General features: G+C 37.2%; 1 protein-coding gene across 7 annotated transcripts in view; it reads left to right on the top strand.

The window, feature by feature from the left end:
* LOC131788595 (uncharacterized) overlaps nt 1-13,277 on the top strand; it is a 30,895-nt gene extending 17,618 nt beyond the window's left edge. For 4 of the 7 annotated variants that reach the window (XM_066172113.1, XM_066172114.1, XM_066172118.1 and 1 more), the window contains 7 exons: nt 5,450-6,928; nt 7,476-9,820; nt 10,761-10,888; nt 11,461-11,581; nt 11,817-11,899; nt 12,123-12,370; nt 12,628-13,277. In XM_066172113.1, coding sequence (XP_066028210.1) covers nt 5,524-6,928; nt 7,476-9,820; nt 10,761-10,888; nt 11,461-11,581; nt 11,817-11,899; nt 12,123-12,174 — 4,134 coding nt within the window. In that variant the 5' untranslated portion in view covers nt 5,450-5,523 and the 3' untranslated portion in view covers nt 12,175-12,370; nt 12,628-13,277. Of the gene's footprint in view, nt 1-1,046; nt 1,700-5,449; nt 6,929-7,475; nt 9,821-10,760; nt 10,889-11,460; nt 11,582-11,816; nt 11,900-12,122; nt 12,371-12,627 lie in introns of those variants that run through there. The other 3 variants (XM_066172117.1, XM_066172115.1, XM_066172116.1) reach the window with 3 other exon arrangements.
* Nucleotides 13,278-13,531: the final 254 nt, after the last annotated feature.

The following is a 13,531-nucleotide window of genomic DNA, read 5'->3' as shown; positions in this document are numbered from 1 at the left end:
TCCTGTCCGCCCCGTCTGTTCTTCTTTTCTTCTGCTTCTGTGCCATAATTTAGGTAGGTTTGCCTTTTCCACGTGACCAAAGCAGGGCACGGTTTGTATCAAACACATCAAAATATAAATGAATAGTTCTCTGAAAATTGACATCCTTATACCACAACCAGAGAAGTAACATAAAATAATTTATTATGTCGTTCTTCCACAAACTACCAATCGAACTTAACTCTGTAAAGGGCAATGAAAAAGGCCCTCGGTAGGCCTGGCCAGTGTGATGTTTCTTTCAAGCTAGAGTTTATATCATGTCTCCCTATCTCTGCGTCTATAGTGTTCCCGAGGAATTCTCGAGTCTTCCAGGTGCCTGACAACCTTCAAGTGTAATCTTGTGCTTTGTAAGTTCAATTTCATTTTGGTTCAGATCACGGCAGACACAGCCAATCCACCTCCACCTCCCTATCTTGTGTCTCGATGTCCTCTTCTTCTTTTCTGTACACGCTGTCCAAACCTTTTGATGATGATGATATTACTCATATTGTTCTCTTCGCGTTGCGCAAACTGGTCCTCGTTGGAAATGGGGCTAAGCTTAGTTAGAGGCAAATTACATAACTTTCAAAGAGTGAGGTTGAAAGATGAAGGTAACGTTCGTTTTAATCATATGACAGCATTCTGACCCAGACGGGAAGAGAACATGTATTACTTGTGTGTCTCGAGTGCGAATTTCTTTAGCTATTTGCATATATTTCTGTGTATCTCCGATCAATGCTCTGGCGCATATGGTATCCCCAAATTATCATCATTGGTAACATGAAATTAAATTTTAAAAAAATGCGTGTGGTATTAATTAAGCTGTCGGAAGATTGCTAGCAGTTTTTTAATAATGCTTTCTCTTAACTTGACATGCCTTGATGCTCCACTCTAGGCTGGCAAAATAGAAGTCGCAAAGCAAACGAGGTTCACGTAACCTAGAGGCAAAGAAAGCATGTCGTTCCTAAAAATTTAAATATTATCACCGTATGTGTCAATTGATTTTGCCATCTCACTCTGACAGTAATGTATTCTTCAATGCTTCATAATTAAGAGTGTGCATTCGATTGCCTCAGTGCGGACGTGAGCGAGGGCGTAAACTCGAGCTACTATGCAAACATGCTTTGTATGCGCATTATACTAGTTGCAAATTCGAGCTATTACGCAAACGTGCTTCATATTCCAACTGCGCATAACGATGGCGACTGTGTTTGCATGAAGCGGAGCAGCTGAAATTTTTTTAATTCGAGATTTCAGCGCCGTTTTAGTTACTGCTAGATAGATTTTCTACAAACGAGCTTTCATGCGTTGAGGAAGATTCCACTTATTCATCTTGCTAGTTCAGGTAGAAAAGCTGATATTTTACCTGCACTGTGACGCAAAACCGCCTACCAATGAAGTCTGAACAACTGGTTAATGCTTAAGTTGTTCTCTCACAAGGCAAGTCATGCTGACTAAGGAGTTTCAGAGCACTATGGTCTTTTGTTCGCGCGGGAAACGCCACCTTTTGGCGGCTTAGACGGAGCTTAGCAAACACACGACGACGCGCCAAGATGCTTAAGATGTTTTTCTTCGCTACAATCAAAGAACGACGAGGATAAATAAATAAATTGCGCCTACAGCAAAGGTGCTCGGTAGCCGTCAATCGAGAGGGAACGCAGTCGCCTCAGAGGTACTCTAGGTATGATTGTAGATTTTACTTTTATCATTAGTATCGTTTTGACGTTTTTATTTATGGGAATTTTGCTTCATATGACAGAGCTTTAGTAATGTGCTTTAACTCTGCATTCGAAAAGCCCTTTCCCGTCAGGTTTTATCTGTATTTTGCGTGTTGCAGATGTTTCTTGAATTTCTTGCAAGCTAGCTAGTTAGGTATGCACAAAGAAAATTTGTCGGTTTGTATTTCTTTCTCCGTCGTTTTTGCTTTCGTGTAAAGCGTTGTAAACGATAAATGATAAAACAAAAATACAAGAAAAAGGTGTTCTGAAAGGGAAGGTGCCTGAACGTTTCGTTGTCCCCAAAAGTAGTTATTTGAACTGCTTTTAATGAATATCGTGGTCTTCGTCTTTCCACAGCTAGAAAACACCATCTATTTGCAATTCAATAACTTTATTAAAATCTTAACAAGCAAAAAGTTTGATTCTTCAATTTAACAGTAATGTTGTAATTATTGTTGCGGTGAAAACACCGTTTCAAGAGTTGTATTGGCGTCGTAAATGGCGGAAAAATGTAGAAACTCGTCGCTAAAGTGGAACTGCCGTTTGTGCTTAGTAGAGAATTCGAAGGTGTTTAATTTTGTTGTGAATATTTCAACTTTCTGCTCGATGTAGCTGGGTAAGAAGGAGCCATGGTTAAATTGGACGTGAATTTTGCTCAACTTTCATTCTACATTGCTCTAACATCTAGATCGTGTTCAAATCGTTGATGGCGCGTTCGCATGTGCCCGCTTTGGTTTCACCATTTCAGCATATATATTTCAAGTAGAGGGAAGAAAATATTTAGAAAACGAAACTGAGTCACCTAAAAACAAAATGTTCACTTCAAATCGCAGATTCATGATGCATCCTTCTAGCACTCGATGCATGTAGTCTCTTAGGTGATAAGTCACTGAGCAGGGACCCTTCGATGTTCTTCAATGTATATGATTGCACTATCGCAGTATCTTTGATTTTTTTGTATAATTTTTTATAATAACAACAACAGGTATGTGATTGGTCTGCTTTAAGTCTCAAGAGTGTGCTGATCTAGTTAGATAAGTAGGAGTCATGGTAAAATAAATGTTAAATTTTCCTACACAAGTTACACTTGAAATCAGGGTTGTAAATCTATCCATTAAAAAAAATTATGTTCCTACCTCAAGATTGTGTTCAAATTTCTGATAACAGTGCTCCATGCACTTGCTTGGTTTCACCATTTCAGCTTACATGTTTCAACCAGAGGATAGAAAATATTAAGAAAAAGAAAACTGAGTCTCTTAAAAACCAGAACTTCACTTTAGATTTGCAGATTCACATTGCATGTTGACAATTTGCTACTGGAAGAGCTTTGCCTTCTCTTTCACGGCATTAACTCAAGTGTAAGCTAGTCAGCTTCAGCTATTCAATGTTCTTTTATGATTGTGCCATCCCAGAGTCTTCTTAATTTTTTTTGTATAAATAACCAACAGGCTTGTGATTGGTCTGGTTAAAGTCACGAGAGTGGCAGATCCAATAACAGAATGATTTGTGATCACGTGTCTTTGCAAACTGTCAGCGTATTACCTGCTGCTCCATATATAGGCAATTTAGCATTAAGAACAGCTGTGGCCTTCAAGAAAAATGCTTTGATACCATTTTAAACCACAAGTGACCATAAAACATGTATTCCCTAATTTTTTGGCTGCATGCTTTCTAATTGTTGAGAATTTATATATTATTTGGCCCACATTGTTTAAATTTCAATCAATGAAAGATTGAAAATATTTAAGTAAACATAACATTACAAAAACCTTCAAACATAGGAATGTTGCTGTAACTGAACTTAACCATGTCTCTGTGCAGTTAATGATGTTAGGCTGTGATTATATTGTGTGCTTTGCTCAGGGCATGATATGCTAATTTTTTCTCTCTTTGTTGCTGTATTCAAGTACTAACAAGAGAACAACATTTTAGGACTAAAAATAAGTGATGCGGTCGTTACTGTTTATATGTGATTTCTGTGTTACTGAATTGTGTTGTTCCTTTTGTGGGCAAGGTTGCACAAGGCTGCATGGTAGAAATTTTGTGCATTTGTTAATGTTCAGTATATTGTGACCAAAGTGATTCAAGGGAATTGTGTGACTCAGTTTCCAGCAGTGGGCTCACAAAGATGGGTTAAACTTGAACAAACTGTTATGTAAAGAGCTAAGTATTACAAAGGTTATAAAGGAGAATACTTGGAAACATAAATAGGTGTAAAGAGCACTGCATTGCCTCTCAAAAGGTCAGCAAATGTTAGTATTGCATTATGTTTTTTAGCTATATTTACTCCAAACAAAATTCGGTGTTTTCTGCCTGCGTTAGATAGTCATGCATATGTCTATGAAGATATAGTTAAACTAGATAAATATATTTCTAAACAGTATGACAGAGGTGAATTATTACTGTGCAAAGAACCAAAAAGGAGTCGTAGCATTGATAACAACTTTTTTTAACTTCTCGCACAAGGGTTAAAAACCAAATGGACAAACTCTGTAGGATTGAGATCACAGCATTGCTGATATTTAGAAGTTATTCAATGACATAAGGTATAAAATCGGACAAACTCTGTAATATTGTGAACTCTACGAATGTCCCTTTTACTATGAGGGGAAACTTTTAATTTAAATTCCTGTATCAGTAAGGAGATATTGCCGGGAGTATGTTATATAAAAACTGCAGAATTAATTTTTTTTTACATTTTCTCATGCACTCTAAAGCAGTAACACAAAATTGGGTCTAACCTGTTGATAGGAAAGTTCTGCCATCTATCTTTTCACTCAAATGCTCACTTCAAAAAGGGTAACACATTAAAACTTTATTTATTCTGACTTGCTATTTGAAACACAATAATGCCACAGAACCAAGCAAGTTTAATGAGGTTTAGCTGGCAGAACAGATGTAAATTTTTTTGTGTGTTTTTGAGTGAACAGAGGCTAGCTTAAGCCAAACAGAGGGTATGTTTTCCTCTGTTGTTTTGGTTTGTCAGTATCCTTTTTTTTCTTGCATACAATTTAAGTTTGATGACGTATAAAGGACAAACTCTTTAGGAGATGATTTTCTTTCCCCAACTGTTATGCTATTATACTTCATATTTCCTTACACAGTATTCATGAAATCACTCCGAGCTCCTTGGCATTCCATTACTTTCAGCGTCATTTAAAGATGGCAGGGTGCCAGTTTAAGAACTTTCTACCCATTCAAGACTTGAAGGTCATATCAGAGTTTACACCTCTCCAGCTAATTGCACTTAAGAAAAGTTTTATATTTGCATAATTTGTGTTTAAAGACTTGGGATATTTACAAGAGGCCTTCTGGCATTCATGTATGAGTTTGAGCTAGGACTCTGAATGGCTATGCACTAAATGTCAGAGTCTGTTTATGCTTCCAAAGATGCACTTTAAAATGGTTCTATTAATGGTTTTAATTGTTGTATTACAAAACAGTAACAGAATAGTTCTTGTTAAAAGTTGTTTTGATAAATGATATCACTGTTCTTGATGAATTTGAAGTGAAAAAAAATAACAGGCCTCTGTTTTAATTCTTGGTTGGGGATATTTGTCTTACCTTTCATTTCATGTATAATTTTACTTTCTCTGTGTTATTTTTTTGGGTGTACATGTTTATTTGGAAGAAAGGAAATTCAAGGGGTCATTTTGTTAGAGGTTGCATTCAAGCATCTTTGTGATGAGCATGATTTTTCCTATGTGTTTTAGGCAGTAAAAGAACATCGATCAATCTTACTTGGCTGAGCAGCTGAATTTGTTGTAGCTGTAATCCTGGACCAGTCATGAATTGTAATACCCTCGGAGCAGTGGCATTACCTCCTGAGGAACCTAACCTTAACAAGCTTGATTGTGTGGTCCAGAGTTTACCACAAGTGATGCAAGAAGCCTCAAACAGAGTGAGGAAGAAGCAAGTGAACCCTTCAGTGACCTTCTGTTTCTTTGATGGTGCTTGGGCTGTGAGAGATGTTGGCCCTGTAAAAAATGGTACCAACAAAGAATTATGTAATGGTATGTCCCATTATGAAAGAGATTGCACAACTCTGTTTGAGGTTATCCTTAAAACAAAAGTTCATGCTCAGCCAAGTAAGTTGGGGGAGTTTTGTTCATTTTTTGAGATATATGTCAAACCTCTCAGTCAAAAATTTCATGACAGTCTTCAAAGCTCCACAGACAACAAAGCAGGGACAGTTACTTTAACAGCGGATCAGCTTCGTTTGCTACAGAAGGCAATTTGTCGAGAATTTGATCACCTCATAACAGTAGCACAAGATGCCTTCACGGCTCCTGAACAAGATGTTTCCCTGATTTATGATCTGGTAAAGTTGAGTGAAGAAAAATTTCCCCTGGAGAAATGTCAGCAACTGCATTACAGATTGAAGGCAGAAAGCTGTTTTGTACATCAGTCCAAGGAGTTCAGTGGTAACTCAATTGAGGTTAAATCTGAAGATGAAAATGAGACTTGTACACTCAACCTTCAGTGCATTGGTGATGAGCAGTTTGATGAATCTCTGGTATCAGTTGGCTCAACATCATCCCCGACCTGGATCTGTCCAACTCCTAGCAATGCGAGAGCAATGCTAGATAGTCCCCTGAGGAGGTCACTATCTGTGTCTGAAGAAGCATCTATTGAATCAATGGAGAACACTTATCGAGAGGAATATGGTAGTGCTAGGCCTTTATCTGATAGTTCAACAAAGTTACAGGCTGACTCTGATGAGATGCCAAGTAGTAAAGGTTTACTGTCAAGGGAAGATCATTATGACACAGAAACTGTGGTTGTGGATTATGGCATTGATCATAGCTACCAAGAGTTCAAACAGAGTGAACGGTTAAATTGTACATGCCTATGTTGTCAAAAAAACAGTGTTGTTGTAAGCCAATTGCAGAGATCCAATGACATAATCAATGCTGCTAACAGCCAGTTACAAGATGATATTGCTGCCTATCAGGATCGTTGTAGTAAACAAGAGGATGAAATAAGTCAATTGAAAGAGAAATTGACTCAAATGGAAGAAGTGAAACAAAGACTTGAAGCTGAGGTGGGAAGACAGTTGTTCCTTGAAAGTAAAGAAAGACGTCAAAAGTTGCTGAATGAATATCCTTGTGAGCAAAGTATGCTTGGTACAACCAGAGGAGCATCTTATGAAGGGGAACTACTTCATGATGCAGGTTCTATGGACAGATCAGGTAAAAAAATTGGTTGAAAGTTATAGAGGCCCCTAAACAAGTCTCTTAAGTTTTTACAAACAGTTGCTGGATGGATCAATACAATAAAATTATTTTATTTATTGCTTGGATAATGGTATCTTTTAAATTCTTGATGGTCGCTACATATGCATGGTATGGCTCTTTTATGTCTGACTCTGTGCACTTCAAGAATTTGTATCTAGTTCTATCAAGATTACAAGCTGTGCAATATTGAAGGGTATGATCCATCAAATATGTTTGCTGTGTGCATTTGGTCAAAATGCATCAGTTGATGGAAAATTCCCTACAGGGGGGCAAAACTGGGGGATATGTCACCCAAGTGATTTTCCCCAATTTTCAAACCTCAAGTCCTCTATGGTAAGTCTTTGTTAAAATTTAGTTTGAGATGAGAGAGAATTTTTTGGTGTTTGTGGAAGAAGGGAAATGTATTTTTATTCAATAAGTCATATCAGAGAACACTCAAAAGAAATGGAATGTTGGAATCTATCAGCTGTTTCAGTTAGAATGAATTCTTTTCATCTTGCAGAGCAAATTACAACTTGGTGCAATGAAAATGGTGCTTTATCAGAGGGAGACACTTCCTCTTGTCTAGAAGGAAATCAGCTGAATGAGGTGCCTGAGAGTTCCTATAATGAAGCTGATGAAATTTCTGATGAATTGGAAGAACACAGAGAAAGTAACGAAACTACTGAGATTGATGAACAGGCTCCAATTTGTAACTGTTCCATTGGAAACACATTTTACAGTGATGGTGATGTGACTCTCTCTAATTTAAATGCAGATAATTTACCGGAATCAAGTTCTATTAGAGACATTAGTAATTCTAGGTTATCGACTGAGAGTTGTGGTTCAGTTTTTAGTTTGTCACAGTCATCAACCAATTCTGCTAATAATTTGCAGCCTTCAACTGGAGATTCAAATTTATGCTCAATTACCACACCACTGAATTTTGATCAAGCTGTGAAGGCTTGGGAAAGTAGTGGAGAGAACAACCAAGAGAGGTATTTGTTATCATTCCTGGAAAATAAACAATTTGAAAATGAAGAGATGAAAGGAGGGTGTGCTGCAAAGGGTGAAAGAGAAGACCTAGATAGCTATAATAGTTTTTGTGATGGTGATCTTGTGGATGGTTCTGTCAGCATTCCCAATAGAACTCAAAGTAGTTTAAAGCTAGTAGAGGTAGATGTAACTAATGTAAATCAAGGTCCTTTTGCACATAGAGATACAACTCGGAAGCAAAATCTCTCAGTTGTAAGGGTCACTGACCAAATAGACACAGTCATAGATCAGTCTGATTGTCACACAAGCAATCAGTCAAGTAAATGGGAGCATTTGGGTGCTAGACCGAGAGACAGACCTTCTAAAGGAAACAGATCTTCAGAATGTAGTTTGCTTTGTTTCTCATCGCTTGACCGGGTTCCTCAACAAGTTGCAGGAGTGGCCAATGCATTCCTAGCGAGACACTCTGAAGACAAACATCTTCATAAGAGTCTGTATTACACTTATGCAGAGGAGATGTTGGCTAAAGATTTTTCTTCACAAGGAGCATGCAATTCTCATGTAGAGGGCATTGCAAACTCAAACAAAGAAAAACTGTACCTTGGTGACTTTCAAGTTACTTCAAGGCCAGATCCACCATATTACTCACCTTATTCTTCAGTATTTCCTTTGACTGGGGGAGCATCTATTAGAGGAAATGGTGAAGATGGCAACCCATATCACAACACACTTAATGGTAATTCTGTACTTCTAGCTGGACCCTTGTATAGCTATATTGGAGGTAATACCAACACAAACAGTAACTTCAACTCATTTGATCCTAATTTTTTAGCATCTGACATACAAGAGCCTCGACTTCTCCAACATGACCAATTTTCATCTTTGTGTAGTAGTGATATTCTACAGTCAGGGTTCACTGGTTCAAGATTGACCCCTGACTTTCTGGGAACTACAGGACCTCAAATGACACATTCTGTAATTGGTATACAGAGTAACATTGGCTTCACTAGAACAACATCAACTTTACCTCTGGAGCCTTTGCAAATGCAAACACCATCAACCTCAAATTTAGGATTATTGGCTACTTCAACAAGTAATACTCAAAGTTATGGTCACCAACCAAATGCTTCAACAGATTTTCAAACTTTATCTTCAGTGGTAATGGCTAATCAATCAGACAGCAGACTTTTATCAGAGTTGGAATTTGGTGGGAATACCCATTTGTCACCAGTCTCTTCATCTTTAATTAGGGATGGTGTGAATATATCTGGACGTAGGAACTCAAGCAGCATATTGAACACAATAGGTGATCATTTGGCCTCTGGAACCTATAGAGAAGGGAACAGTGCTGGTAATACTTCAAGCTCTTGCATAACATCTGGTGCTAATACAGGAGGAGATCATGATGAAAATTCTGCCCAGTCTGGAGGTTCAATACCAAATGAAAACTATGGCACAGAATCAGTGGAGTCCACTGACAACTCCTTGCTTGAGTTGGAACAGCGTGTGGAGGAAGCATGTACTATGGTGGAAAGAGTGCTTAGAGAAAGAGAAGAAAGAGAAGAGTTTGGCCGAGAAATTGAAAGAAAAGAGCGTGAAATTCGAGCAGAAAGAGCACAAAAGAAGAGAGAAAGAGAAGCAAGGGAGCTAGAGGAAGCCAGAGGATGGCCTCAACAGCAGGAACCAGTTACTGGACAGTCTTTGTGGCTTTGTGAGCATTACCAACGTCATTGTAGAGTACGTTTCCCTTGCTGTAACAACTTCTATTCATGCCACCGTTGCCATAACAACTCCAAAGAATGTGACAATGAGGAAGCTAAAGCAAGCCATGCAACTCATCTTAAATGCAGCTATTGTCATCATGAACAAGAGGTAAATGAAGAATTCAACATTTTAAATCATGATTATTGATCTTCAAATTTGTTTTTGTTAATAACTCTCCTATTGAATAAGCACCCTTATTCTATTAACTGCTCCTATTCCATTAAGTGCCCCTATAGCTATTCCATTTCAGTAATAGCACTGTTAAAATACATGTACATTGAGATCATTGGTGGTCTTTCTTCCTTAAATCGCTCATGTAAAGCCTCAAGACAAAAGTGTAGTCTTAAGTCAGTGTCTCAACTATTGCATTCCTAAGAGTGCACAGTTCCTTCAAACAAAAAAGTCCTGTCTTAACATTATGCAGCAATCGCTTGGCTAGTTGTTCTAGGTAGGAAGAATCCAGGGACAACCAGTCCATTTTTCAGTCTTTTTTTATCCTCACTCAAACAAACACAAAAGTTTTGTTTCATATTCTGCTGTTTCTCAATAAAAAAATAAGCACCCTGTCCCTATTGATTGCCCTGTTTCCAACAAGCACTCTCCCTTGAGGTACTGAAAGTAAATAGGTGCCCTGGGCGTTAAATCAAATCATTATGATAGCTTCATTTTTCTTTAACTGTTGTGAAAATTTTACTTCAGACCACGTGATTATGCTCTCTTTAGTTCCTAACTATCAAGTAATGAAGACATTAATGTTTGCTACATGCTTATGTCTGCCAACAAGAGGTTGCCAAATTTGCAACTTTGGTGACAAATTTTGTGGCCAAAATGTTTTCACTTGCCATGATGTTTTACTTTCTATTGCAACCAAAATGGCTGTATCTTGGAGTGTCTGCTCTTAGTAATTTTCCAAGGAGGTAATTTGTGTTACAAACTCATCATTCCAACTAATGTGGTAAGTAATACTGACTGTACAATTTGGCTTTTAAGTTGAGACCTAATGATTTTCCCAATCACGAAAAACAAAAATGTTTTCTTCTCTTTGCAGATTGCTGAAGATAGTGCCAAATGTCGTAGCTGTGGAGCAAAGATGTCAGCTTATTTTTGTGGAATCTGCAAGCACTTCACAAGTATAGACAAAAACCCTTATCACTGTGATAAATGTGGGATATGTAGGTAAGTTCTCTACATATCATAATTTTGAAGAAACCTTTTTCCATCATGATGGCCACAACTAATCACCCCAAACTTATCTCACTGTGAAAGTTCATTTTGAAATGGATATGTTAGCTGAGATTAACTACTGCCTCCCTTTCCCTATGTTTAGCCAGCCGGAGATGGAATGTTCCCCCATTGACTATGAAATCCCAGCAACTTACATGTTGGGGTAATCTTTGAAATATGTGATACCAATTGGTTAGGCCTGTAATAATAATCATGAAACCTGCCCAATAATCATGAAAACTGCTCTTTAACACCAAGATCTAAAAGAAATGTAGTCATGATGTTCCACATGAGCCTGCACTTTTGACAATGGCTGCAGACTCAGTATGCCTGCCAAGCTGTTAGCAGTTAACCTTGTTAGCATAATTATTTCTTTAATTTAGATGTATTGGGTGAAGATCTTGTGCTACATCGGAATTCATTATACTTAATCTTCTCTTACTTTTTGTGTATCTTAGCTTTCTAGAACTTATAAAGTCAGTCACTGTAGGAAATATTTATTGATTTTTTTTTTGTTTTTTTAGGATACACAAAGACAAGTCATTCCATTGCGATGTGTGTAATGTGTGTCTTGACAAACGGCTGCAAGGGAAACACAAATGCAGACCAGACTCTGGTCATGATGAATGTTGCATCTGTCTTGAGGTGAGCTGTTAATCTACAAGTACATTTACCTGTTTCTGTGTGAGTTTTCTTATAGTGTTCTGTCAGATGTAAATCTCATTTTGCATAGCTATTGAACTGTTCAAAACTTAAAAAATACAAGTTGTGCAAAGCAAGTGCCTTGCATTTCATATCATTTTTATTGCATCATGAGCTTTTTTTAGTTGAAATGATTATTCTCTCATTTTTGTTGTTTGTTATTTTTTTTTGTGTGTAGGATGCATTTAGTGGGTGTCAAATTTTACCCTGCTCACACAAAGTCCATCGGGAATGTGCAATAGCAATGATACAGAATGGGATGTAAGTAGTTATTTTATTTTGGAGTCCCTCTTGTGAAGATGCTTTGTTGTGATTTATGTCTTCTAAGATTAGGAAAAGCAATGTCAATTGAAAGTGACTAGGGATTAGAATTAAAGCTGTGTGTGATGTTTTACTTCATGTTCCTCATAGCATTATATTGCATTGTTCTGTAATAACTTTTTGAACTTGAGTAATCATTGAGTTCTTTTTGTTTATGTTTAAGTCGCACCTGTCCAGTCTGTCGGCACCCTTTATACAGCCCAGCTCCTCAATGAGAACCTCTGTTGAAGCACTGTCTGAGAATGGAGGCAAAGCAAGACGTTTACAAAATGCTTCTAGTTGACTTCTGCAATGTTGATTTTGAAAATTATTATTTGAAGCAAATCACAAGCAAAGTGGCATACTCCAGTTTTCTCAAGAAAGTTATCAGGAAATCACAGCCCAGTGAAGCCTGTCCAATGAAAGAGTGAAGTAAGTTTGCCTAGTATTAGAGGTAATATACTGTCTAGGCCTTGACCGCAGCATGATACTTATTATAACTTAAAGTACTATGAAGTCAATCTCTTTCAAGTTGCTCAAATTTAAAATTGTGATTTTGTCTGTGGGAGTGCATGTATTTGTTAGCTTGAAAAGTAGTGTCGATTGTTTCTTGGCACACAAGTTAATTCTGTGGCTATGAGACTTGAATTAATCAGAAGAGTAATTATTATTCTTATTTTGTGTTTTAGTCCTACATGCCCAGTGTGTGCACTAAAGAGTCTCAAGTCTCCTGAGTGAAAATTTGGTTGATGCATGGGTTACAATTTGGGTTAATCAGTTATACCTGGACCTATTGAATTAAATCAAGATATGGTGACGTTACCCAGCTGGATCTGGAATAAGTCAAAGTTGAAATTTTACTCAAATTGTTCAGTTAGAATATGATTACACACAAGCTTCCATCTTGATTTGATAAGGAATACTGTGAGGGATTTATGACTTGATAATTCATCACATTGATTCAAGGAATGTGTTTAGAAAGGTTTCAAGTTTACAAAGTTTTGGGTTGCAATCAGACAGCACTTAAATTTCAGGTTAGTTACATGTGTAAACCATATCTGGTCTGTCAGAGTTTAATGTTTGTGCTTGGCTAATTTGCATTTTTAGGAGAGAATACTATTTTTTTAAAAACTGCAAAAAAGAAATCAGAACAGGAAAAAACCAGAAAAAAAAAATTGGAACAAAAGAGATCATTCTTATTGATGTTAATTAATCCGTTATTTTTCTTTGTACCAATTATATTTTTCTAAGAAGATAGCTATTTAAAAATCATGTACAATATTTTTTCTCTTGAGCAGTTTGGTTCATTAAAGTGGAGAAGAAATTGAATTAAGTTGTTGTTTTGGCAGTTTATGGTTATCTGTTAATCGTTGGCTCATAATGTAAATATTTCTTCATTACTATTTGAAATAACTTGAACTAATTTATCATAAATTGATTCAAATTCCTTCACTTGACATCAATTTTTCGTGACGAAATGGTCCTCCAACAGTGTTCATCGCATCATTATTTTTCCCAAGATACTACAGAAAATCATTTCTGTCCAATGCGGCTTCTTGCGGGAATTTTGTAGGCAGGATCCTTATGCCTAGT

The sequence above is a fragment of the Pocillopora verrucosa genome, chromosome 9 (genome assembly GCF_036669915.1).
Source record: "Pocillopora verrucosa isolate sample1 chromosome 9, ASM3666991v2, whole genome shotgun sequence".
Taxonomy (NCBI): domain Eukaryota; kingdom Metazoa; phylum Cnidaria; class Anthozoa; order Scleractinia; family Pocilloporidae; genus Pocillopora; species Pocillopora verrucosa.
The sequence above is the reverse complement of the archived record's forward strand: the minus strand, read 5'-3'. Positions and strand labels throughout refer to the sequence as shown.